Below are 23,830 nucleotides of genomic sequence, written 5' to 3'. Positions count from 1 at the left end.
ATGAAAGAAAGACAGACCAAATAAAAGGAATCAAGTTGCATCAGGTTTCATGGTCTCTTGTCAGATTGGTGCTGCTGAGAAGAGCCTCGGTCTCGATGGTGAGGGTCTGCACGGGCGAACTGGTGCTAAGCATCCTATTGATTGTGCCACTCCTTCAGGGCAAAAGCAACTTCAGAGCCTTAGTTAACTCCCTTCCAGCCCCCTGAAAAGCTTATAGATTCGTTGGCTGTCTTTAAGCTGCCTGTCCTCCGGCGTATTGTTTTGTGAGCCTTGCACAGTCAATATTAAGCTTGGCTAATGTGATATAGAGGCAGCTGCAGGAGCTCCAGTTATTACCATGACACTGCAGAGTGAGGGGTGTAATACCATTAAAAATAAATCAGTTGGTTTGATGATTTGGCATGGTGGAGGGATTTTGTAAGGCATTTGTTGAGGCAGTTGCTATAATTCTATTATGTATTCTGGGAGAAGCTCGGAGGAACAATTGAAGCCCTTTCCCTAATTCGGCATAATTCAATTTATTTTCACCATTGGCCTTAACAAAAAAATATAATAAAAAGGCGAATGTGGAAATAAGTTTACTTTTTCAATTGGAAAACCAGCATCCATGGAGATTTCAGATGCTTTTTTCAATTAAAGGCAGGTGCACACCTTTTTGACATTTTTCAGCTGCAGAGAGGTTCTTCATCATTTGCATAAATCAGTGGCAAGTGAATATTACAAATGGTGTTTATTCTTTATAAATATTAGATTAAGGCTTTGTGTGTGTGTGTGTGTGTGTGTGTGTGTGTGTGTGTGTGTGTGTGTGTGTGTGTGTGTGTGTGTGTGTGTGTGTGTGTGTGTGTGCACCAACTGGAAGAAGAGGGAGTTACGGTGGGGTTGACTAAGAGATTTAGGCAAACGTGAGGCCTGGAAATTAATCTTTTTAATCTGTGTTTGCTCGGCAGACTCCTCTTTGGATTACCGGACACTTTTTAACGTGTGCACATGAGGTCGGTTTAGCTCTGCCTCAAGGACTTAAACCCTTAAACCCTAGTCATACCCCCACCCCCCCCAACCCCTCAAACGACCATCACCCTCAACCATTCCCCCAGGAACATAAAGACTCTACGGCAACAAATAATATGTCTCTATACATTATGTCCAATGATGTTTCCAGTATACTTACCTGTAATCCAGCCTACCAACACCAAAAATAAACTGACAGACACATGCTATGACTTATGGCTAGTTATAACCACAACTATGATTTTATTCTTACATTAACTCTTTTAGAGGGAGAAGTTTGACCGAATGTTTAACACATTAACAAGTGGACATTTCAGAATGACTTTTTCTTAGAAAACAAAAGAAACGCAGCAAAGGTTTCATATATAAACATTTTTTGGAACTAGAAACCACCTGACTCAAATTGATATTTCTGCTCAAATCTGGATTATCAGTGGATTAACACAGGTATAAAATGACAAAACCCCCCATATCTAATTTATTGTATAGTCAAAAGTTCACGTTCTTGTTTCACTCGTCACGTTTTTTTCAGAAGGGTGACATTTGGCGGATCTTAAAAGTTCCTTTTGGAACAATACATGCTTTCAGAGCCTTCACAGCAAGGCTCTTGAGGGTACTTTTAAGGGTTTCCACGACCAAAAACATGACCCAAAGACCCTTTAAGGATTCTTCAATAGAGAGAAAACCAAAGCCTATATAAACACTCATGGGGAAATAGGCTTCCTCTAGCACTCCAGAGTTTAGCTCCAGAGGGTTGAATTGGTGTATTGGTGTATATAAGGGCAATGAGTAACAAGTCTTTAATGTGTCTCAGAAGAACGAGTAGCCTCAAAGTGTGATTCGTTTATTTTTTACTGCAAAACATCGCAAATTCTCTGTAGGTTATGTACAGGAAACAGAACTGACTTTTTACCTCTTAACTCTTCTAGTCAGAGTCGTTCGTTGTTTTATCAGGTGACTCCCATATACACTATGCATTGCATTAAACGGAATTGAGTGGTTTATTTAATGATTCTTCTGGACCATGTCGTTCGTATGCTATGCAGTCATACAAACATGCATACATACATTATTGAAACCATAATGTTGGGGGATCTGCTTATTAAAAAATGTCATGTAACTTTATTTCTGATCAAAAGAATGAAGTGAACTTAATGAGAACCAACTAACTAACCATTTGTTTCCTCACAATGTAGTGAATATGCCAAACTAGTATGCCACCTGTGTAAAGAAATGTAGTGCTGTCTTGCTTGGCACACTATCCAGTGTGTACAGGTTGGGACGCGGCCAACTGTATTTGCCCTTAAATCCACAGCGCACTCGAGGAAACGCGAAAGCGCGCGCGCGCATGGGCGTCGTTGTCGCAGTCGGCGGCGGTGACGGCGGGGGGGGGGGGGGGGGGGGGGGGGGGGGAGCGTGTCGCTATTGTTCCGTCGCGCGAGACACATAAACGACGATTTCAAGGCCCATTGAGCGCGCGATGGATTGCACCCAAAAAAATCCACTCGGGGGGCGGAGACTGAGCGCCTCAATTAGACAGTAATGCTTTAACATCAGTGGACATCAGGATGCTTTATACTTAGAGTGGTCTAGGTTTTATGGTCGCTGCAGGCCTTGGAGATGATGGCAATAAAATATCAGTTGGATTCCACTATTTATGTATCCGGACTAAAATCCAATATTAGTTGGATTTGATTTTTTATTGCCATCATCTCTATCACTTGGCTAAAGGTCAAAAGTGAATACTAGGTTGGATAGGTGCTCGTCGATAACCAATTAATCAACCGAATAAAAAGGATACTGAATAAAAAACATAACAGTTCATGTAAAATAGTACTGAACTTTATTACACAAATATAAAAAGACATTACTGAATCGAGAAATTGTGCCAAATTTATATTAATAAATAATAATAATCAATAAACAATTTATATTAATAAATATTGAGGAAAATAAACAAAAACAAAAAAATAACACTCCAAATAAATAAAAATAGTTACATTTAAGATTAATTAAAAAAGACACTTTGAATAAACAACACGTGGTTCGCCTCTAGAGGCCGCTCTCGTACTGTATAACGCAACCTGGAAAAACTATCAATATGGATTTTTGAAGATAACCGATAGATCCAGCAATCAACTATCGGCGCTAAATAATCGGTCAACCTCTAATAATGGTAATAAAATATTATTTGGATTCTTGGCAAACTGTGCAACACTGGTTATGTCCACTGTGTTGAAGATTATTTCCTAAAGTTTCAAGTTCTACCTTGCAAGAATTTTCTACACCTGTTTTTGTTTGATGATTCAATCGACCATCTTTTGCTATGAAAATCGTAAAAAAAAAAAAAAAAAAGTCTACATTTTTAAATATGTTTTGCTAGAAGCCATTAAACTGGTCGTAGGTTGTTTAAGACGTGTTTGTTTGCATCAGAAACCTGTTTTAGATTCTTCTTTAATTATGTGAGCAATAAAATTGGGCTCATATAGGGAAAAAAATTATGTGAGGTATCTTTTGGCATCCACGTGGATTTTGCCTGAACATCGACATGCTTTAAGGGTTTCCTCGGGGTATTCTGGTTTCCACTTCCAGTCAAAAGACATGCTGTAGGCTGAATGGCATTTTCAAATATTGTCCCTGGAGTGTGTGAGAGTGTGTGTGTGAGTGATTGTGTTCTGTGACAGTTTGGCAACCCGTCCATGGTGTCTTTTGCCCCGAGTTTCCAAGGATAGGCCTCAGGTTTCCCCGCGACCTTGTCTGTGTAGGGTAAGTGGTTTTGAAAATGGACTCGAAGAAATGCCTATTATAAACCAGACTTAATAATTGCTGACATCTAGTGGTCATAAAGTGTTATTACATGACTGACCAATCTTTGAGTCATACAGTGCAGTTATTGTTTGTTTGCTTGGTTGTTTGTGTTTACCATCCTATATGTATGTGCTATATATGTCTGTCTTTGTGAGGTGGAAAAAAGAGAAAAATATATGCTTTTATTTAAGTAACATTATTAAAGCAGCTCTTGCCTGTGGGACTGTAATAATAAATATAATAAAAAATAATAACAATAATAATAAATGATAACACTATATAAATGAAAAAAGATTTATATTAATTACATTTTAAACATAATTTAATTTAGGCATTAATAATGAAGTAAATTCAGGGCAAGAACAACACAGTGATTCATTCATTTATTTTCAGTAACTGCTTTTATCCAGGTCGGGTTCACTGTAGCTCCAGAGGCTAACCCAGCACTATAAATAGAGGTCACACCCTATTTACACCCAGGGCAATTTCACATAACAAATATACTCATTGACATATTTTGGGGAGATGGCAGAGAACCAGACAAGCCAGAGGGAAACCACATGAACATGGTGAGAACATCTAAAACTTAATGATGAGGATGGTCTCCAGGGACCCTGGAGCTGTGAGGCAGTAGAGTTTTATTTAAAAAAAGAAAAAAAAGAATGGACATTGTCCTTGTTCTATTTAAATCAATATAAAACATCACTAAATCTAACTTTTATCACCACGTATTGTTTTAATATAGATGACTGCTTTTTTTTTGTTATAACAATTAGTTTAGAATGGAAGCATGACAGACATAAGAATTTCTCCTATTACCATTATTCCAAAAAATGCAACAGTATACAGTAAGAATAGAGAATTATTATTATTACCTTTGTCTCTGGACTGTTCGATTTCTCTCACTCTTACAGACAGACACCTACACATGGACACGACATGACAATACGAAAAACCAGCCGAGAGTCACACCTACACACTCTCTCTTCTCTCCTCACACACTCCTACACGCTGTTTTCACACACCGTGCCCTCCTCGGCACTGATCTTCTCTCTCTCTCTCTCTCTTTTTCTCTCTCTCTCTCTCTCTCTCTCTCTCTCTCTCTCTCTCTCTCTCTCTCTCTCTCTCTCTCCCTCTCACTCTCTCTCTCTCTCTCTCTTTCTCTCTCCCTCACTCTCTCTATCTCTATGTCTCTTTCACTTTCCCTCCCTCTCTCTAAGGATACATTGGATCTGACACAGATTCTTTTTCTCTCTCTCTCATCCCTCAGTACCACAGTAACAGATAGTGAGGAGTAACCGTAAATACAGTTATTCACAATCTCTTTAAAAGAAATGGCACCGAAAAGAGAGCCATCGATAAAGAAGTCTCCATCAGGTGGAACGTTACCAAGATTTGGACCTCCTTTTCCTTGTATTACCTCGACGCCAGCACCACCGAAGCCGGTCCCGGAGCTCAAGCCTCGGCTTCTGCGTCCCTCTGACTCCCCATTTGATCCCAGCACACTGGAGGTAAGTACTGCTTTTGTAGCATTCAGGATAAAAAATAAATCTAGCATTTTTTTAAGAATCATTCTCATCTTATATGAATGTATTCTGATTTATTTAATCCCCATACGAATTTAGGCCGATAGTCTTTTTTAACAAGGGCTATAAAGTAAAAAAAAATAATCTAAAAGACACAATCATTTGAGAGGATCTTTTAGGTGTTGGATGGCAGCATTAATTACTGTGTTATTTCTTTCAATATATTATAGGGAACACTATTTTTGGCGTTATTCTTTTCTTTAAGGCATCCGAAAATCTGTGTCAACCCAGCCCCCATATCTAGAGAGAATAGTAGAGCTATATCAAGATCTGGAAATAGGACACTGGTGGTAAAGCAGACTTTCTAACATGCTTGATATATTCCCTAAAACAATATGAGCTTCAGCATGACATGGCCTTATAGTCTAATTATTTCCTTATGTATGTATGTATGTATGTATGTATGTATGTATGTATGTATGTATGTATGTATGTATGTATGTATGTATGTATGTAAGTGTGTTCAAAATTATTTTCTGTAGACTTGAATGTTAATTAATAGAATGGTACAAATTGTTGTAAGAATTGTTGTGCTTGAATTTGATCTTATCTTAACTTTGTAATGTATAAGAATGCGTATTTGTCTTCATGAACATGCAAAACAGAAATGTGCTGCATATCATGCATCTTTAAATACGCTTTCATCTGCATTCATTAATACATTTTCTACATGTTAATAGGTCACATAGGTTCTGGTCCAGAAGAGCCACAGTCCAACAGAGTTTGATGATTTCCATATTATAACACATACTCGGGTTTTTACCAAATGAGTTATGTCAACAAGTTGAACTGGACTCTTGCCTAAGATGAGTAGTTGACCTCTGACCTGAGGCGAATGAACGTTCAATTGATTTTCAATAGATTTGACAGAAAGTTGAAACGCAATTCACTCTAAAAAAAAAAAAAAAAGCGTAAGATAAGCGTGTACCATCTTCACACTGCGTGAAGTGACAGTACTGTTAAAATCACACATCAGAATTTCCTGTGCTGAATGAATACAGCGTTTCACTGTAAGACGAAAAGTATATCAACGTTTTGCTATTAAAATGGTTTCAAAATCGTGGCCATTAAAATGAACCCCCCCCCCCCCCCCCCCCTATTTTCTATTATGGAAACCAAGGTTTTATTTAGAGCATTATTTAGGTCAGGCACTGATGCCTGATGGGCAAAGAGGCCTGGAGTGCAGACATGTTCCAATTTATCCTAAAGTTGTAGACTTCTTACACATTTTCAATCCATGTCTTTAAGGAGGTGCTTTCTCACAGAGGTATTGTCATGCTAGAAATGGGTTGGGATTTTTAGTTCCAGTAAAGGGAAATCTGAATTCTACAGCATACAAAGACATTTTTGACAATGGTGCACTTTTATCATGGGGGAAGCAGTTCAGGGAATCACAGAACCACTGGTTTATTTATTTGCTTAATCATAATTTGTATAGCAAAAAACATATACTGCTAAAATGTTATATACAGTAATAGATTGGCAACAGGGTAACGTTTTTTAAATCAAAGCCTTAACGACAGAGTCAAATAAATGATTAACTTGCACTAAATGATTGGATTGATTTAATGCTCAGTAGCTTGGGTTTTGAGGTGTATAGCAGAATGTTGTGTTCAATCCCAGCAGTCTTCCACGGTTCAGCCCTCCTTCAGCAAAACCCATGATACTATGTAAACTGTTACACTATATGACTGTAAATAGGTTTTTACCAGTTATTCTCTGGGGATTTTTCAAATAGATTTCAACTTTACATTTTAAGTCACTTCTATTCTGCACATGCCAGACTGATTAAATCATGTGAAATGAGAAGTTGTTAGTTTCCATGCTTTTATATATATATATATATATATATATATATATATATATATATATATATATATATATATATATATATATATATATATATATATATATTTCCAGTGCGGCTTTCAAATGACATTTTGTCATTTTATTTAACAGAGCATTTAAAGGTGAAGGGCCCTAAAGGCAGCTTGGTGGTGCTGGGATTTGACCTAATGACCTTGCGAATAATCATATATGAAATGTCAAATATCATATAATATTATATAATGCATATAATGTACACTATATTCCTATAATAGTACTAATAGCAAAATAAAAAAAAAAACCTATATATAAAGCATAGTATATGAATATACTGTATTAAGTATATCATGTATACTTTACACTTATACAGTAATAGTTTAAAAAAAAAAAGTACACTACACCCTACAGAGACGCAACGTGGGGCGCGCACGGCGCGATGACGCAGGACGCACGTTTCCGGATCCGAAGCTCATGCGGCTCCGCCTCGCTGTCACACGACCGTGTGTGCAGAGCGTCTACAGATTCGGGTTTCCTCTCGTTCGGCTCTCGGTGTTTCTTCCGGGTTTGAGAGCTACAAGTAAAGCGTAGGCGTCTCGATAGCTTTCATTCCGCCCTCAACAGCAGCAGCTTCGCCTCACACCTCTAGCTGTGCAGCTATGGTAGGCCTTTACATTGCGTTTGGCTAAAGATATTAGATTAATGTTTATATTGTAGAGCATTTCTGCGCATTCCGTTACTAGCTAATTATGTAGCGCTCCGAGTTTGAGTTAGCGAACTTAGTCGTATTTGGGTCTATACACATATATAATTATTAATTCATTTAAATTCATTTAAATTTAATATTACTAATGTTAAAAGTGTTATCAACTGGTTTTGTTTTCAAATAGTGAATTTTACTACTCCTGGCTAGTCAACGCCGGATGCTAGTCTCGCGCATTAGCTAACTAGCAAGCTAGCTGAGTTGAATTCCACAGACTTCTCTGTTGGATGGTGTATTCGCTCCGTCTCTTAACGCTTTATCTCCACACAGTGCGACTTCTCAGAAGACCAGATCCTTGGTGAGTCCGATCCCTCAGATGATGGCACCTAAAATCTTGCATGCACCTGGAGCTTTCTTTATTTTGTCCCCTCATGTTTTCATTTCCCCCCTAAGTAAAATGCTCCATCCGCTGCTTGTTGCACTCTCATCTCAGCCAAAGCCAGATCCTCCTTTCTCTCCTCTCCTCACCTCGCTCTCTATTATTTTCTTTCTCCTCTCTTTTTTCTTATCTGTGCAAAATCTCCAGATTGAGTTTAACTCGGAGCAGATACATGGTGAGTGCTCGGAAATAGCTGCAGCACGTCGCCTTGTTTAAGTGCAAGTGCAAACTTGTACACTGTTTGTCCTGATCTGCTTTGTGTGTGTGTGATTTTGTTTTTTGCATGTTTTTCTTGAGTCTACTTGTGCATGAATCCATAAAACCAAGAAGAAAAGTTTCAGAGAGAGTTTTAAAGATCAGTCAGAGTGGGTTTTAGTTGTGTTTTTAGGAAGTCCAGCTGTGTGGGACTGGGTGCGTCCCACAGGAAACCGTCTGCTCTTTTTATTTTTTTTTTGCACATTGAAAGTGTACAGAAACTAATCCGGCCTACGCGTTCACTCAGAAACTAATCACCGTGTCACCTTAATCTGTCATCCAGAATCGAGATCTTCATCGTAGCTCGTATGTAACATTAGGGCAGGTATGCGAGTTTCCAGTCCTGGATTCTCAAAGGGACTCTGTGGCCTTTTTAGGTGAACGATCCTTCAGGTTCATGCCTTGTCTGGTTTGTTTGATTTAAAGATAGTTGACATGATTCTGTTCGCTCTTCTCCCAGTCTTCTGTTCCCCCCGTTCCTCTCTAGGTCCTTATATGGTTAAAGAGAACATATCCAGGCTGTCTGGGAACAGCCGCATTCCAGCAAGCAGGAAGCGCAGAACAGAGTTATTTGTGGAGGGCCGGCCCAGGCGGTTACGTTGTACTTCTACTCTGCTGTAGAGTACTGAAAGAAAAGACTAGGTGTTTTTAACTGATGATGTTCAGCAGTACTGATATTCCACTTCTTACTTCTTCAGCACTTGAGTTTTCCATTGCAGCATATGAGATGCTTATTTATTTATTTATTGCCCAATATTTTTTTTTTATTTTATTTTTTTATACAAATCCTATGTAATTAATAATATGGAAAGATTCAGTTGTTTTTCACCAGCTTGCAAAAAGGATGTAGCTGTTTCAAACTTGCGTTTTTGTCCACTTGAATACACGCAATCTGATTTCACCTCTAGTGTATGAATATTAAGTCAGAATTCGAAGCCCAGTTGTCATGTCTAAAACATGCTCTAAATAAATACAATGTGGATCATTTGGTTTTAATGCAAATGTTTACCAAGGCAAACTATACTGAATACTGCAGACGATTAAAGTTATAGTATTTATTTAAGGTTGGTGATGCTCAGTACTCTGGGTATATCAGTGTGCTGTTGTTTAATAAATTATACACCGTGGTTAAACTGAAAAGAACAGCGAAATCTAAGCCTAGAGTTTTTATTCGCACCCTTGCTGTGCAAGTCTAATGTGAGCGTCTACAAAATTATCTTTACAGGGTTTTTTTTTTTTTTATGTAAAATGCCACTGGTTGCTTTGTTACTAAATAAGTTTTAAGTTGGGACTGTGTCTATTTCTTTAAATGGTAATCATATGTGAGAAAATGTTTAATTTAGTGTAAAGGTTTATTCATTTTTTTGGACATTTTGTTCGTTCTTTATTATTAAAAGGCGGCACATAATTGCGTCCTATTGTGTCGAGTCAAAGGCGTGTTGGAGGCAAGTATTCCTTCATTGTTGTGGAGCCGGTCGTCATATAAGCATGCTGTTGATCAGAAATGTTAAGGTTCGTGCTTGGAGTGTTTTTTGATTCAGTGATTGGATTTTTTATTTTTTTTTGTGTGCATCATGGTGGTCTTACAGATATAGAATTATACTTCAATATCTCTGTGGTTGTGTGGTGTAATTTTGTTTTCAGGTAATTTCTAATCTCTGTGATTATCTGTTTTTAGTTTTTAACCGTAAGACAGTTTTCCTACAAAATTTGTCACTTATGACTTAAAATGGCTTATCATCAGCATAGTTTGCTTTATAGCTGATGGGGTAAAAAAAAAAAAAAAAAAGGATGCATACATTCTTCAGTAGTCACTTGTTCTGCATCATATGAAGTATGAAGAATAGACAGCTCTGAAAACAGCCTAGAATAACATTAATATTGATTGCCGGTGCAGTGTTTCTTGGTAGTCGGGTTACACCATGGTTTCTCTGGTGTCTCCATCTGTTTTTCTGTTTTTGTAAACACTTTACTTCTGTTTACCGACATAAAATGCGTGTGCCTTTTTTAACATCATGACCTAATAGAATTATTGTTTCAATAGAAATTATTCTCTCTTTCCCTTTTTTGGTGTTGTTTTTTTTTTTTTTTTTGCACGACGTGCGTCTTCTCATCACGTCTCTGTCTGTCTAATTTGTGCCCTCGTGTACATGTCCATTTCCATATTTGTCCCCTTATGCTTTTTAATTCCTGTCCCCTCCTCCTCCATCCAGAATTCAAAGAGGCCTTCCTCCTATTTGACCGGACAGGAGATGGAAGGATCTGCTACAGTCAGTGTGGTGACGTGATGCGGGCTCTTGGCCAGAACCCAGTCAACGCTGAGGTGCTCAAGGTTCTCGGGAACCCTAAAGCTGAGGGTAGGGATACAAAACCAGTATTCTGCTTAAAAAAAAAAAAAAGATATGTTAAATAAATAAATATTGCATGTTGTAAGATCTCTTGAGTTTGCATCGCTCTCTTTAGAGATGAACATCAAAATGCTGGACTTTGAGCAGTTCCTGCCCATGCTCCAGGCCATTGCTAAGAATAAAGACCAGGGATCCTTTGAGGACTTTGTGGAGGGGCTGCGAGTCTTCGACAAGGAAGGCAATGGCACAGTAATGGGTGCTGAGCTCCGCCATGTTCTCACCACACTGGGTAAGCCGACTTCTCTTTAGGGAAGTTTATATAATGCTGTCCCACATATCTCGTAAACTGTCCAAAAAACAGTACAATCTGCAGCATGGTGCAGTAATGACACTACATTATAAAGGGGAACGTGTTGTATGGAAATGGATGGTGTAAGGAATGTTTATTCAGAGCAAATCTATGAATAATTTAAAGCTGCCGTTAGAGAGAGAAACAGTTCTCGCTAACTTGACCCTCTATTTTGTTCCATGCAAAGCTCATCTCTGTATTGGACAGCCAAAAAGCTGAATAGTTGAATCATATCTTTTCAGATTTTTGACATTAGAAATCATATGATGATTGATTCCCACTTCTGTAAATCCTACGCCCTCTGTTGTAGCCACTTAACAAGATTTAAAGTAGATAAAAGTTATGACCTTGCACATGCAAAATAAAAAAACAGTTAGGAAGTATGTCTTCATGCTGATAAGAGAAGCTTGTCCTAATGCTCTTAAAGCAGGCGATGCTAACACGTATAATTACTACACGTTTTATAAAGTAGTACGCAAAAATGTGATTGCCATGTTTCTATGATGCGAATATTCTCAACCTGTAAATGACATAGCATTTGCCTGATTATGCATTGGATGCAGTTGCATTTTTGAACACTAGAGGTCCCCGTTTGCTCAATCCTTAGATTGAGCAAAAGATCTATAGAACGTATTCGGGGTGAATAGATTCACTAATTCGCATCGGCATAAAAGTTACGATGTGATCAATCATTTTAAAAAGTGTGCATCCAATACAAGTTGGCTCGTTATTATCGTGATGCATAGTTTTTAACGTATTGTATTATTAAAAATCGCTTTATTTATATATAATTATTAATAGATGCATTATCCTTTTATTGTTTAGAAAGTAACCAATAATTTGCAACCAATATTTTATATGTCGATTTATTGCTCCTCAAACTGTTTCTCAAGCGCGTTTTCTCAGCAGCACGGCTGCTGCATGAATATGACTTGGAGTCATCTTTGGAGTGCTGTTTTTGAGTAATGCATTGGTGCTCAATATGTCGCATTCAGTTATTTTCTCCAGATCAGGGACCTGGTTTATTTAATCACAGTTTTGCATGCACATGTTTACGGCGAGCCTGTAATATATTTTGCTTGCGATATAATCATTGTGCCAATGTGTAATATTTTTTTGTAAATTTTTACAGACGAAAGCTCTGTTTTGCATCATTTATAATAAAAAAATTAAAAGGGATCATTTTAGTTCGTTTTTTTTTATAAGTTTATTCAAAAGATTTCAATTGAGTTGATTATGAAATCCAGAGTCGTGATTTGAATAATAAGCGTCCTGATAAGCGTGTAATCAGCCATACTGAATAGTAACATTTTTCCCCCAGAGCCTAATCTCGGTAACACTAATCAGATATTTTAGCAGAAGTGCTTTTTGTAGGCCACTTTAAAAAAATATAACATTTTTTGTTTAGGAGAGAAAATGTCAGAGGATGAAGTAGAAACACTTCTGGCTGGACACGAGGACGCCAATGGCTGCATCAACTATGAAGGTAAAGAGATGGGTGATCTTATGACCACAGAGAATCTGATCTGCATTTTGTCCTGCATTATGATCTAGTGTGTCTATATAGTGCTTAGTGCCTAACGACATGTTCATGATGTTGTTTTGGTTAGAAGGGTACATGTCATAACTTATACTGGTCTCTCACAGCTTTCGTTCGTCACATCATGTCTGGCTGAGCGCCGTGTCAGGAGTACGTCCTCCTTCTGCAATCAGCATGTATACAATGAGACTCTTCAATCCAGACTCGTATTCTTTTGAACAAGCATGCATACCTGCACAGGATATCATCAGCACTACAGCTATTTGGAAATTTAAAAATAAATCTGAAATCAGTGGACATATTTGTAAAACGCTGTTTTTGTGCGATATTTCTGTGAGGCATGACGTGTCTGTATTACAAGGGTCTGGTTTGAGCTGATGTGATTAGTGTGGAAGTTTTGACTTTGTTTCGTTTCACACGAATGTTTGGATAGCAGCATCAGCAGCTCACTCTGGGTTTCTGGCTGTGGCATGCTCTCTGCATGTGTCTGGCCCAGCTCGCACAGGCCACAAGGGCTCGATTGGTTTACATCCACACTGCGCAGTGGCACATGAGCTTCAAGTCTATGTATACACATTAGAGACCTAGACAGGTGACTAGGATGAAATACTAAATGCAAATACTTTTTTGTCGTCAGTGATTTCCTAGTTGGATTAGCAGAATTTTTGATAAGCCGATAGCATCACGTATCGCACCTATACTTATGTGTGCAAAGAAACAATTTCCCTGAGGGACAATAAAGTATTCTAATAAAAAAAAATTAATAAAAGGCCTGACCTCATGAATCTTCTCCTCTTGTGACTAAATTAACAAATCGCCCGAATTGTGCTCCAAACTCTTCCCAGAAAAGTCGGGCTGGTTATAAAAGCAAAGCAGAAACGAAATCTGTTAAACGACACATTAAATGAATGTCCAGGTGTCCATAAACATTTACTCATAGTGTATTGTCTAAAACAGGATGATCCTGTAATAGCGATTTCCAATTCCAGTGGGTACAATCTGCCATCATGGGTTTTTTTTTTTTTTGTCTCTAAAAGAAGTACAGCCAGAAATTTCCCATTTAAATGCTCGTTTCGACTCTGATTGAGCCGTGGATTCTCTAACGTCCTTTTAGATTTTTGTACAACACTGAGAACATCAGCTATCTAGGTCTTAAGTGTGTATATCCACAAGTTTACCACAGTTCAAGGTTATTGGAATTACAACTCTGTCGGAGTTTATTCTGTACGCTGTGATTGTCTCGTAAGGAAACTTGAGTAATGCGTCACTCTCGAGGTGTTCTTGCACATGGCACATTAAATAAGTTCAAGTAGTTGAGACAATAACAGCTGTGCAGTCTCCCTAAGCTTTTAAAGCAGCACTCTTATACTAACCAACCAGTGGCAGTGAGCTGCTATAACGTTTTTGCTGCTCTTTCCCTGATGATTGACAACTGGGCTATGCCGTGTGTCTCTCTCTCTCTCCTGTTTTTCTAATCCTGACCTACTGTAGAGGAACCTGGAGGAGCATCTCTAACTTTCTTTAGACTCTTATAGACCTGGTTAAACCCTAAAGTTCTGGCTGAGTTGGAGAGTGATTATCACTCACTGTTGCCGTTCTCTGGTGTAAATGATCGTCAGGGGGCAGCTCCTATCTACAACATGCTGTAGTGGCCAAGCGTTAAAGCACACAGGGCAAGTCAATCAGATCAGAATCGAACAACCTGTTTAGATGATTGAAAGGTGAATTTGTAGCTAGAGGATTTCAGAAATTGTTTCCTGCACATAAAAAAAAAGGGGGTTAAATTTTACCCGTCTAAATTCACAAGATTGAGATCTGGATTTTGGTTTGGAGTAGGACTGTGCGATTTTGACATGATTTATCGATAACGATAATTAGACATTAGATATTTTGCAGTCTAAAATCTTTTTATATACTTCATATTGGAAAAGATCACCTGATCAGCACACAGAATAAGTTTAAATATATTTTTATAGCTTTTATGTTCATTTAGTTTTTTATCTTGGTGTCCAAGTAACAAATTCTTGATTTAATCAGTCATTAAAAAAATGAATTGGCTGTTACCAAGCAAATGAAATCAGTATTTTTTAATGTTATACATTTTTGTATTAATAGCTGATTTTTAGAGGGGAAAAACAGCACTTTTCCTGCGTATTGGTATTTATGCATATTGATTGACTATACAAAATCTGCCTTGTGTGATTATTCCAAAAGCGGTTTAATAAACGGAATCAGGCAGTGAAAGGACGCGCTCTAAACGCACACGAGTCTAACCTACTAGACTTCATCACGTGTTGTATACGTGCGTTCTGTTTTGGTTTTTGCGATATACTCTAACGTCAAATCGCACGCCGCTAAAACATTATCGTAGACGAAATGTATCGTACACCTCTAGTTTAGAGTCTTATTTTATACTTGCTTAATCTTACACTATAACTTGATATCTGTTGATAACCGAAAGGTGAAGAGTTTGGATATTTGTCCTGATCCAGCAGAGGGATGAGAAATTTGCAATGTAGGTTTTTGATCTCGCTGTAACGTGTTGTAGATGGTGGAGGGGGTCCCAGTTATTTTTTAATTTAAACACTGAGTGTCCTAATTTCCTAATACTGTTCTCCTTTTTTCTGTTGCAGAACTCGTGCGGATGGTCATGAACGGTTGAAGATCTTGCCGAATTCCGTTCTCCTTGTGCATTTGTCTTTTTGTCGTCTTCTATATTACTCACCATTCCTTTTGTTCATTAATTCATTCCTCTCCACGTCTTTTGCTTCCTTATTCCGCACATTTGCACTCATGGTTTTTATTTTCAGAAGTGCCTTTATCTTCCCCTAGTTAAGCTCCCACACGGCCACATCACTAGTGTCCACAAAGCACAGTGATGTTAAAAGCACAGAGCTGCATGCAGGAGAAAAAAACTCTGCAATAAAACCTCTTCATGCAGCACAGGTTCCTGTAGTTACATTCACTTAGATGCAAAATCCAGTCGATCCTCAGGCCCTTTACTGATTGACAGTGCTTTTATAGCAGGGCAGCTGCATCTTCTTTTAGCTGCCACAAGATCAAGATGCAATTATATGCAGAAACATCGGAACTAAAAGGTCATGTTTCAAAATGTACCTTTTTTTTTTTTTTTTGAGTTCCGTTTTCCCTCTAAATGTTTTGGGCCTAAAATAAAATACATTTTAAAATGTTTTCTTGCATTTTTAGTTCTATTTTGTGATTGTCCTGGAGACCAAATGAATCTAAAATATGTCAGTGCAAGACGCACATTTTTATTTTTATATATATATATATATATATATATATATATATATATATATATATATATATATAAAATTGGAAATCTAAAATTCAATTCAATTTTTATTTGTATAGCGCTTTTAACAATAGACATTGTCTCAAAGCAGCTTTACACAGATAAAGTGGTAAGAATCTGTGTTTGTCCCTAATGAACAAGCTTCTGCCGCATAAAAACGCATTTGTGTAGCACAAACTTCATCGATAGATGGCGTCATAGTCACATTCATATTGCATGCATCGTACCCCATAACGTGGAAGTGTTGTTATTTTTAGCTTATTTGACTATTTACTAGCAGTCTGTACTTTTTACATAAAGCATTACTAAACTAGAATGTATAATTGAATTTTATTCCTATAACATTTTTTTGCAATACCAATTGATTCAAAGTCACTAATAACTTTAGGAAGCCAGGCACAAAGACATCCAAGAAGAAAGGAACCAAGAACTGAACAGGAAGAGCCACACTTTCACGAATGAGGTAGTCGAGAAGTTCCTATTAGACACAACATTACATGGTGATGATAATAAATTTGAATCAGTTTACTTATTTATAACTTCCAGGTGAGTGAAGGTTGATCCTAGTCATCAGGGAATCGGTGAAGAGAAACCAGGAGCTTGTAGGCATCAAGACAGAACGAGTAGGTCCTGATGAGAACGTGAATTCAGGCGCAGGAAGTAGAGATAAGACGCGCTCAATGTGTTGGAGGAAAATATGCATATGGTGTAATGTATTAAGGCACTAATTACTAACTACCGATTATGAACTACTGACTAAAAGGGAAAATGCTGTGGGTGTCGCTTCAAATTGTACACATTCATTTTCAATTCTAAAAACTCATAGGAACTGCTGGAACACCTGGCTTTTCCAGTCATATGTGATTCTTCATCAAACTGTTACCACAAACTTATGAGATGTTTTTGAATGTGGTAGTGTTAAGATTGTCAAGATTCACCTGAACCAGGAGACCCAAACCTGCTTCTTCATGACACTGCTCCCTGTGTGCAACGCCATCTCCAGGAATATATGCTTTACATGGGTTGGTGTAGAAGATCTCGAGGGGCCTTGAAGTGTTATAGAGCTCTGACCTCAACTAAACACACCCCTACATCAGTACTTTAATCAGTACCCTAATCATGACTTTACTTACACCCTTGTGGCTTAATGAGTGCAAATCTCCATTAGATGGAGATGCAACTGGTGCTATTCTGACCACCTGCTTTACCACCTCTGCTGTTTTAACCACGTGCGCACTCTGTCACCGAGCTCTCCTCAAACACGAGTTTCTCACCAGAAACATGATCTCACTTCTGCACACGGTCTACTCGCCAGATTTGGCTTCTGCAGCCTTTCCTGTTCACGAAGATGAAGCTCCAGCTCAAGTGGTTTCTGACCTGCTTTGAGATGATGATTTGCAGGACACGTTCCAGAAGTGGCAGGAACGCTGGGAGCGCTGTATTGCAGTGCAAGGCGACTATTGTGAAGGAGATGGAGACTTGTTCTTAACTTTGTTCCCAACTTTGCTCCCAGTCCCATCTCGACCTTCTTTCAAATTGTATAATAGATTTTCCTACTAAGATTTACTTCCTAAGTTCTACATTCTTAACACTGTTTTTCAATTTTCTGAACACAAACCAATCACAAAGTGAAAGCTATCCAAGGCTTCACCTAAAATGAAGATGGTGAAATTACAGAAATTGCAAAATTGAAGAAAAAAAAACAAAACAAAATTCACCCAGGAGCCATGTACCACATCGTAAAGCAAAGTATTATTACTGCAGCTGCAATAAGCGCGGCTGATAATTATAGAAAGCGTGCTGAACATGATTATCCTGCACAAAATTTCCTTAAATGCTGTTTATTGTTCTGAGACTATGTTACAGCCAAGGGAGGACACATCATTAGACAATATTGAACATCTAGATATAGTATGTATGTAGGGATGAGTGATAGTAAAGGCAGAGGCTGTTTCGTTGCAGATGGTCAGCAGCACAATAGGACATTGTTATTTGCATCTTTTAGGACATTAATTAGGGCATTGGGGGTTAGGCATCTTAGTAACAGGCATGCTGATGGAACTGATTAAGCTCTGAAATTATATATATAATTTCAATATTACTACTTTATCAATTCCTTTAATCTGGAACAGACCAGTGATGTTGCTGGTGTGATGAGATTTTAATGACACCTGAAACTTAATTTTTTTCCTTTTCCTGAGTGTACAGAATTTACTGTTTTCAGTATGAAGGTCAGACCTCAAATTATATATAAAAGTTCTAAACTGCACATTTATAATCCTTCAGTGGAATAAAACCCAGATAGAATCCATCATCTGTCTTATTTAAAAAGAGTTGTCTGGCTGAACCCAAGTATTCTCCCAATGATCCTGTGTGCTGTTTATCTTTCATTTTAAGCTTTAAAACACACTGGATTTTCCAATGGTTTCCAATTATGAAAAGAAGAAAGTAGCAGTAATAACACACTCACGGTTTTCCAGTGTTATTTCGCGTATATATTTGATCATTTCTATACAAACAACTTGCACACAAGAGCCGGTAAAAGACTGTACTTGCACAAGGACGGCGTTCTGACACACCGTATTCATCTTGATTGTCCACTACTCTGGTTTAGCATCCACATTCACCCAAAAGCCGCACCACTTCCATCAATAGTAATATGGGAGTTCAGGGATGAAGGGGGTATGTGGCTTAAATCATTCATGTCGTTTGTCCTGTTCATGTTGAGCTGCAGAGGATTGCTTGTGTACAAGTCCGTTGCCAAGGCTAACCATTTGTCATTGCATCTGAATTGTTGCTATATGGGGGGTCTGAGCTGATGGACAATTTACTGTATAGTTAAATGTGTGTGCACACTTGATCACCACACTCCTATGCTACCATATTTTTTATCTCAAATTTGAGATTTAGTCCCTCTGTTGCTAACAGCCTCTACTCTTCGAGGAAGGATTTCCACTAGATTTCTGAGCATGGCTGTGGGGGATTTGCTCATTCAGCTGTAAGATCATTAGCGAGGTCAGGCACTGGTGTTGGGTGAGGAAGTCTGGGATGCAGTCAGTATTCCAATTTATCCAAAAGGTGATCAGTGGGATTGAGGTCAGGGCTTTGCACAGGCTACTCAAGTTCTTCCACTTCAACCCCTTCAACCCCCGCAAACCATGTCTTAATGAAGCTCGCTAGGTTTACAGGGTGATTGTGATTCCGGAGCAGGTTCGATTCTGTTAGTTCCAGTGAAGGGAAATACTAAAGATATTCTAGACAATTTCGTGGCAACAGTCTGGGGAAGAACCACATATGGATCATTAGGAAACTAACCAACAGCAAGTTGCGGATTATCTTAACGGTTTGGAATAACATTTTAAATGTTATGTTTTTACTAACAAATTTCATAATTTCTTTTTACACATTATTGTAAAATTGTAAAATCAAAGTGGCATAATTTCTAGATTAATTTATTAAGGCAACATAGGGGCTGCATCCAAAATCCGCGGATTTAATTCCATTTTTATTTTTTTTACATTTAGATGTGAAGGTCATATGTATACAGTGGTCTTTCGGAACTGGGGTTACGTTCTAAGAGTTCTGGGGGACTGATATGACCATCACATCCATATGTAAAAAAATAAATAAATGAAAAGTGTATATATATATATATATATATATATATATATATATATATATATATATATATATATATATATATATATATATATATATATATATATAAATTAAGATGGGCCAATATTGCCTTTACTTATGACATACCAAAACACCATCTTCTTTAATTATAGTCTATTGTTTCATGGGTTCTTGCTCATATAATCTAACATGGAGTTCAACTTAGAGCAAAGCCTGTTTTATTCAGACAAGATTGGAATAATCTATAAGATTCTATAATATTTCAGGTATGGGCATATTAATCTTGATATTAAAGAATTTTATTTGGAGATACAGTAAACCCCTTACATTTCAGCAACCATTATATTATAAGGTCAATACTATAAAAATGAAACATAGATATATTTTATTCAGTGTGCAGTTTGTAGAGCAGTAGAGATTTACTCTCCTCTAAAAAGAACTAAACATACAGCCATTATTGTCAAAATAACTGGCGACAAACGTGAGTACACCCTCAGTGACAAAACTGTGTCCCAAGTGTCAATATTTTGTGTGAGCACCCTTGTTATTCAGCACTGCCTTAATCCTCCTGGGCATGGATTTCACCAGAGCTGCACAGGTTGTTGCTGGGATCCTCCTCCACTCCACATAATTAATATCACAGAACTGCTGGATGTTAGACACATGCCGCTTCTGCACCTTCCGCTTGAGGATCCCCACAGGTGCTTTGATAAGGTTCAGGTCTGGCGACATACTTGGCCACTCCATCACTTTCACCTTTAGCTTCCTCAGCAAGGCAGTTGGCGGTGTATTTGGATTCGTAATTATGTTGGAAAACTGCTGTTGGCCCAGTTTCTGAAGGGAGGTTCAGCAACAAGTTCTGCTACAGAATGTACATGTTGCAATCCATGTTTCCCTCAATGAACTGCAGCTCCCCAGTACCAGCAGCACTCATGCAGCCCCAGACCATGATGTTACCACCACCATGCTTGACTGTAGGCGACACAATTCTCTTGGTATTCCACACCAGAGCCAAACAGGTTTATCTTAGCCTCATCAGCCCAACATGGTTCCAGAAATTAATGCTCTTGAACAGGTTTTCTTCAGCAAACTGAAGGCTTTCTTGTGAGCCAGCTTCAGAGGAGGTTCCATTCTGGGACGACCGCCATGCAAACCGACTTGTTGCAGTGTGTGGCGTACGGTCTGAGCACTGATAAGCGGACCTTTCGCTTCTGCAACCTCTAAAGCAAAGCTGACAGCTTCTGCACCTGATGTGCTGCACGAGGACTCAACTTCTTCGATCGAGCGTTGCGAGACGTGTTCCGAGTCGAAGTTTCTTTTCTATATTATTGTCCCTTGGGAAGAAATACTCAGTGTACCATTGGAACATTTAATTTAATTGATATAAATCATGTAAACGCTGTGTATAATGTTTTGCTCTGAACTTGTATGAATGCAGTCTGTTTTTGTTTAATTGAGATATTTAAAGGCTGGTAGTCCAATTTAACTGAATCCTGAGGCTGGAAATGTGATTTTTATATTTGATGTTATGAAGATCGTTAGAAAAATCCCTGATGAAATGAAATCTTTTTTCTATTGGTGTTTTGAATTTTAGACTATTACTAGACACCTTTTTTTTTTTTACTTGTGTCACTGTAACACTCGGTATAAAGCAACCTTCAGTAACACATAGTCTTAATTTTAAGTATTTCATTAATATGACTACAATTTTTTTGACAATTATTTTTGGCTGTCAAAAAAGCAGGTTAAATTGAATCAAGCTCATGCGTGAATCATTTTTTGCCAAGCGAACACATATAAACCACATATTTATATAGTTAGAGGCCCGAACATCATAATCAGTACAAAAACCAACCTGCGGACACGAGGAGCTTCACCTCCGATCTTATCACATTAACTTGTGGCTTCGGAATATTCATTTGTGGCGGGGTCTTATTGAGGAAGAAACCACCCTGCCACCTCAGCCTGGAAGTTCATTCAGCTCATTCTAAATAGTTAATGACTTTGCAGGGTTCATATCTGTGCGTATAAAAGGATTTTCTGAATAAATCTGTACGAGCGTTCGTGCGATTGTGCTTTCAATTTATAGTAAGTAAAAAAATAAAAAAAAATGAATAAAAAATTCTGAGATTATAGTCAGGGTTTGTTTGGGTGTATGCCACAACTGAAATATCAGCTCTGGATCGTGTGATGCATGGTGTGGCGAGAGCAACCCCTCAACAGCTCGCTGACCTTTTCCTCATCTCCACACAACCAGTCAAAACTATGCCCCCTCATTAGATAGCACGGCTAATGCTATTTGTGTGGGTGAAGGTAAGGTGCAGGTATCATACCAATGGTGAATAGATCCTCTACTAATTACTGAATTCAGTTGGGCGGGTGTGTATGTGTGTATGTGTGTGTGTTTGTGTGTGTGTGTGTGTGTGTGTGTGTGTGTGTGTGTGTGTGTGTGTGTGTGTGTGTGTGCGCGTGCAGCTTTGGGCAGCCGTACGCGTCTGTGAAGGCGTTGGAGGTAAGTGAAGTGTATTGATTATTTTAATCCTCCTATTTGTGAGTCTGTGATCCTCATGGCTCTGCATTCGACAGGGGAATCGCTAATGGGCCTCGGCGCAGACCGTCTCAGACCTCTCCCGGTCCAATTAACTTTCAACCGGAGACTAGCAGGAGAAAGCGGGGAGGCTGGCTCCACACACACACACTGCGATCCCCCACAGGCTGCAAGTTCAGAATGTCATTACCGCTCGCTCTTAATTAAAGATTTCTCCCTTCTTTTTAACACTGTCACAGGTAGTGGCAAAGTTTCCATCGCTGCCTGCTGGTTTTTAGGGAGCCTAATTTTAAAAAAAACAATAGTGACACTGGGATTTTTTTCCAGCATAAGGTCATAATGAGGTATTGGCAGATGGTATACAGCTTTACTGAATGCATTTGCTGATATTAAGCATGTGCATGTGTTGTAATATATTTTCTATAATGCATATTATATATATATATATATATATTAATGGAAAGTCCTGACGGAAAGCGACGGAGGTTTTATTCCTCTTACACCACACATCGGTCTTTCTGTGAAAAACCTTCTTTCGACATTTATGATGCGTTATTTTTAATTTTTTTTCTATTGACAAACAGCTCTCTTTTAATGTCTTCCTGAAACACTTAAACTAGCACTTTTCCCGGTTTATTTTGTCTTTGTTTGTTCATTGATAGGGACTCTTTTTGATAAAAAGACAGACACTTTTGTAAGACGCTCTGGACAAGGGCGATTAGTAAATGCTCTGTAAATGTAAATTAAAAAAAGAAAAGAAAAGAAACCGTTTACATTTCAGTAAAAGGCGAAAAGTACAATCTCTTCTTCTATTGTAAAGACTTTCCCATGGTGGAAAACTTACTTACGTAAGCGCCGATGCTTAAACCCTCAAATAAATGTCTTACATAAAGCTTTTTCGTATCAATGATTATAGATTTTGTTTGCTAAGTAACGATTTGGATTATTAGCCTTTTTGGTTAAATGATGCTGACACTGCCGGGCCCTTCAGCAAGGCTCTTAACCCTTCAGTTGCTCAGTTGTTTTACTATAATCGTCTTGTACCTAATTTCTACGTCCTTCTGGATGAGGGCGTCTGCCGTACACGTAAATGATCTATTGAAGCGATTAAGTGTCCGAAAAATCGCATTTAATACAAACCTGTGACTTGAACCACAGCCAGTGCCCTCAGAACAATTAATCAGCACCTTCTAAACCAATCAAATTTCTTTTTCTTTGACATATAGATTTCTGGACAAAAAAGGGAAGAAAAGAGTCGGTGCTATTTACACATCCTTTATTATAACATCAGAAGAAATGGAGGTTGTTTTATGGATGTATTGACGTGTATTTGCATTTTCGATATATTAGCACGTCTCCTGCCAAATCCCACTGTGCACAGGAAATGTTCCAACTCCTCCTTCTCTGATCTATAATGTAAAATTACACACACCAGTAGAATTACAGGAACACTGGGAAACGTAGGCA

The 23,830-nt window shown here is 38.2% G+C and overlaps 1 protein-coding gene and 1 long non-coding RNA gene across 6 annotated transcripts in view; one reads left to right on the top strand and one right to left on the bottom strand.

Annotated features, from left to right (window-relative positions):
• Nucleotides 1–5,028: 5,028 nt before the first annotated feature.
• LOC310715000 (myosin light polypeptide 6) lies at nt 5,029–16,052 on the top strand. 5 transcript variants are annotated; one of them, XM_083521150.1, is made up of 7 exons: nt 5,136–5,327; nt 8,516–8,543; nt 10,837–10,980; nt 11,087–11,260; nt 12,729–12,806; nt 12,968–13,010; nt 15,494–16,052. In XM_083521150.1, the coding sequence occupies exons 1-6, from the start codon at nt 5,151–5,153 to the stop codon at nt 12,994–12,996; spliced, it is 630 nt and encodes a 209-aa protein (XP_083377276.1). In that variant the 5' UTR covers nt 5,136–5,150; the 3' UTR covers nt 12,997–13,010; nt 15,494–16,052. The 5 variants fall into 5 exon arrangements, with proteins under 5 accessions (XP_083377275.1, XP_083377276.1, XP_083377279.1 ...); XM_083521153.1 differs by lacking the exons at nt 5,136–5,327; nt 8,516–8,543 and adding exons at nt 7,716–7,888; nt 8,260–8,287; XM_083521149.1 differs by lacking the exon at nt 12,968–13,010 and having other exon boundaries at nt 5,029–5,327.
• The window catches only part of LOC310715004, a 90,947-nt gene continuing 82,793 nt past the window's right edge, over nt 15,677–23,830 (bottom strand). The window contains exon 2 of the long non-coding RNA XR_014530210.1: nt 15,677–17,264. This is a non-coding gene — a long non-coding RNA (uncharacterized lncRNA). The remainder of the gene's footprint in view (nt 17,265–23,830) is intronic.

This window comes from Silurus aristotelis, assembly GCF_946808225.1.
Source record: "Silurus aristotelis genome assembly, chromosome: 19".
Lineage (NCBI taxonomy): Eukaryota > Metazoa > Chordata > Actinopteri > Siluriformes > Siluridae > Silurus > Silurus aristotelis.
The sequence above is the reverse complement of the archived record's forward strand: the minus strand, read 5'-3'. Positions and strand labels throughout refer to the sequence as shown.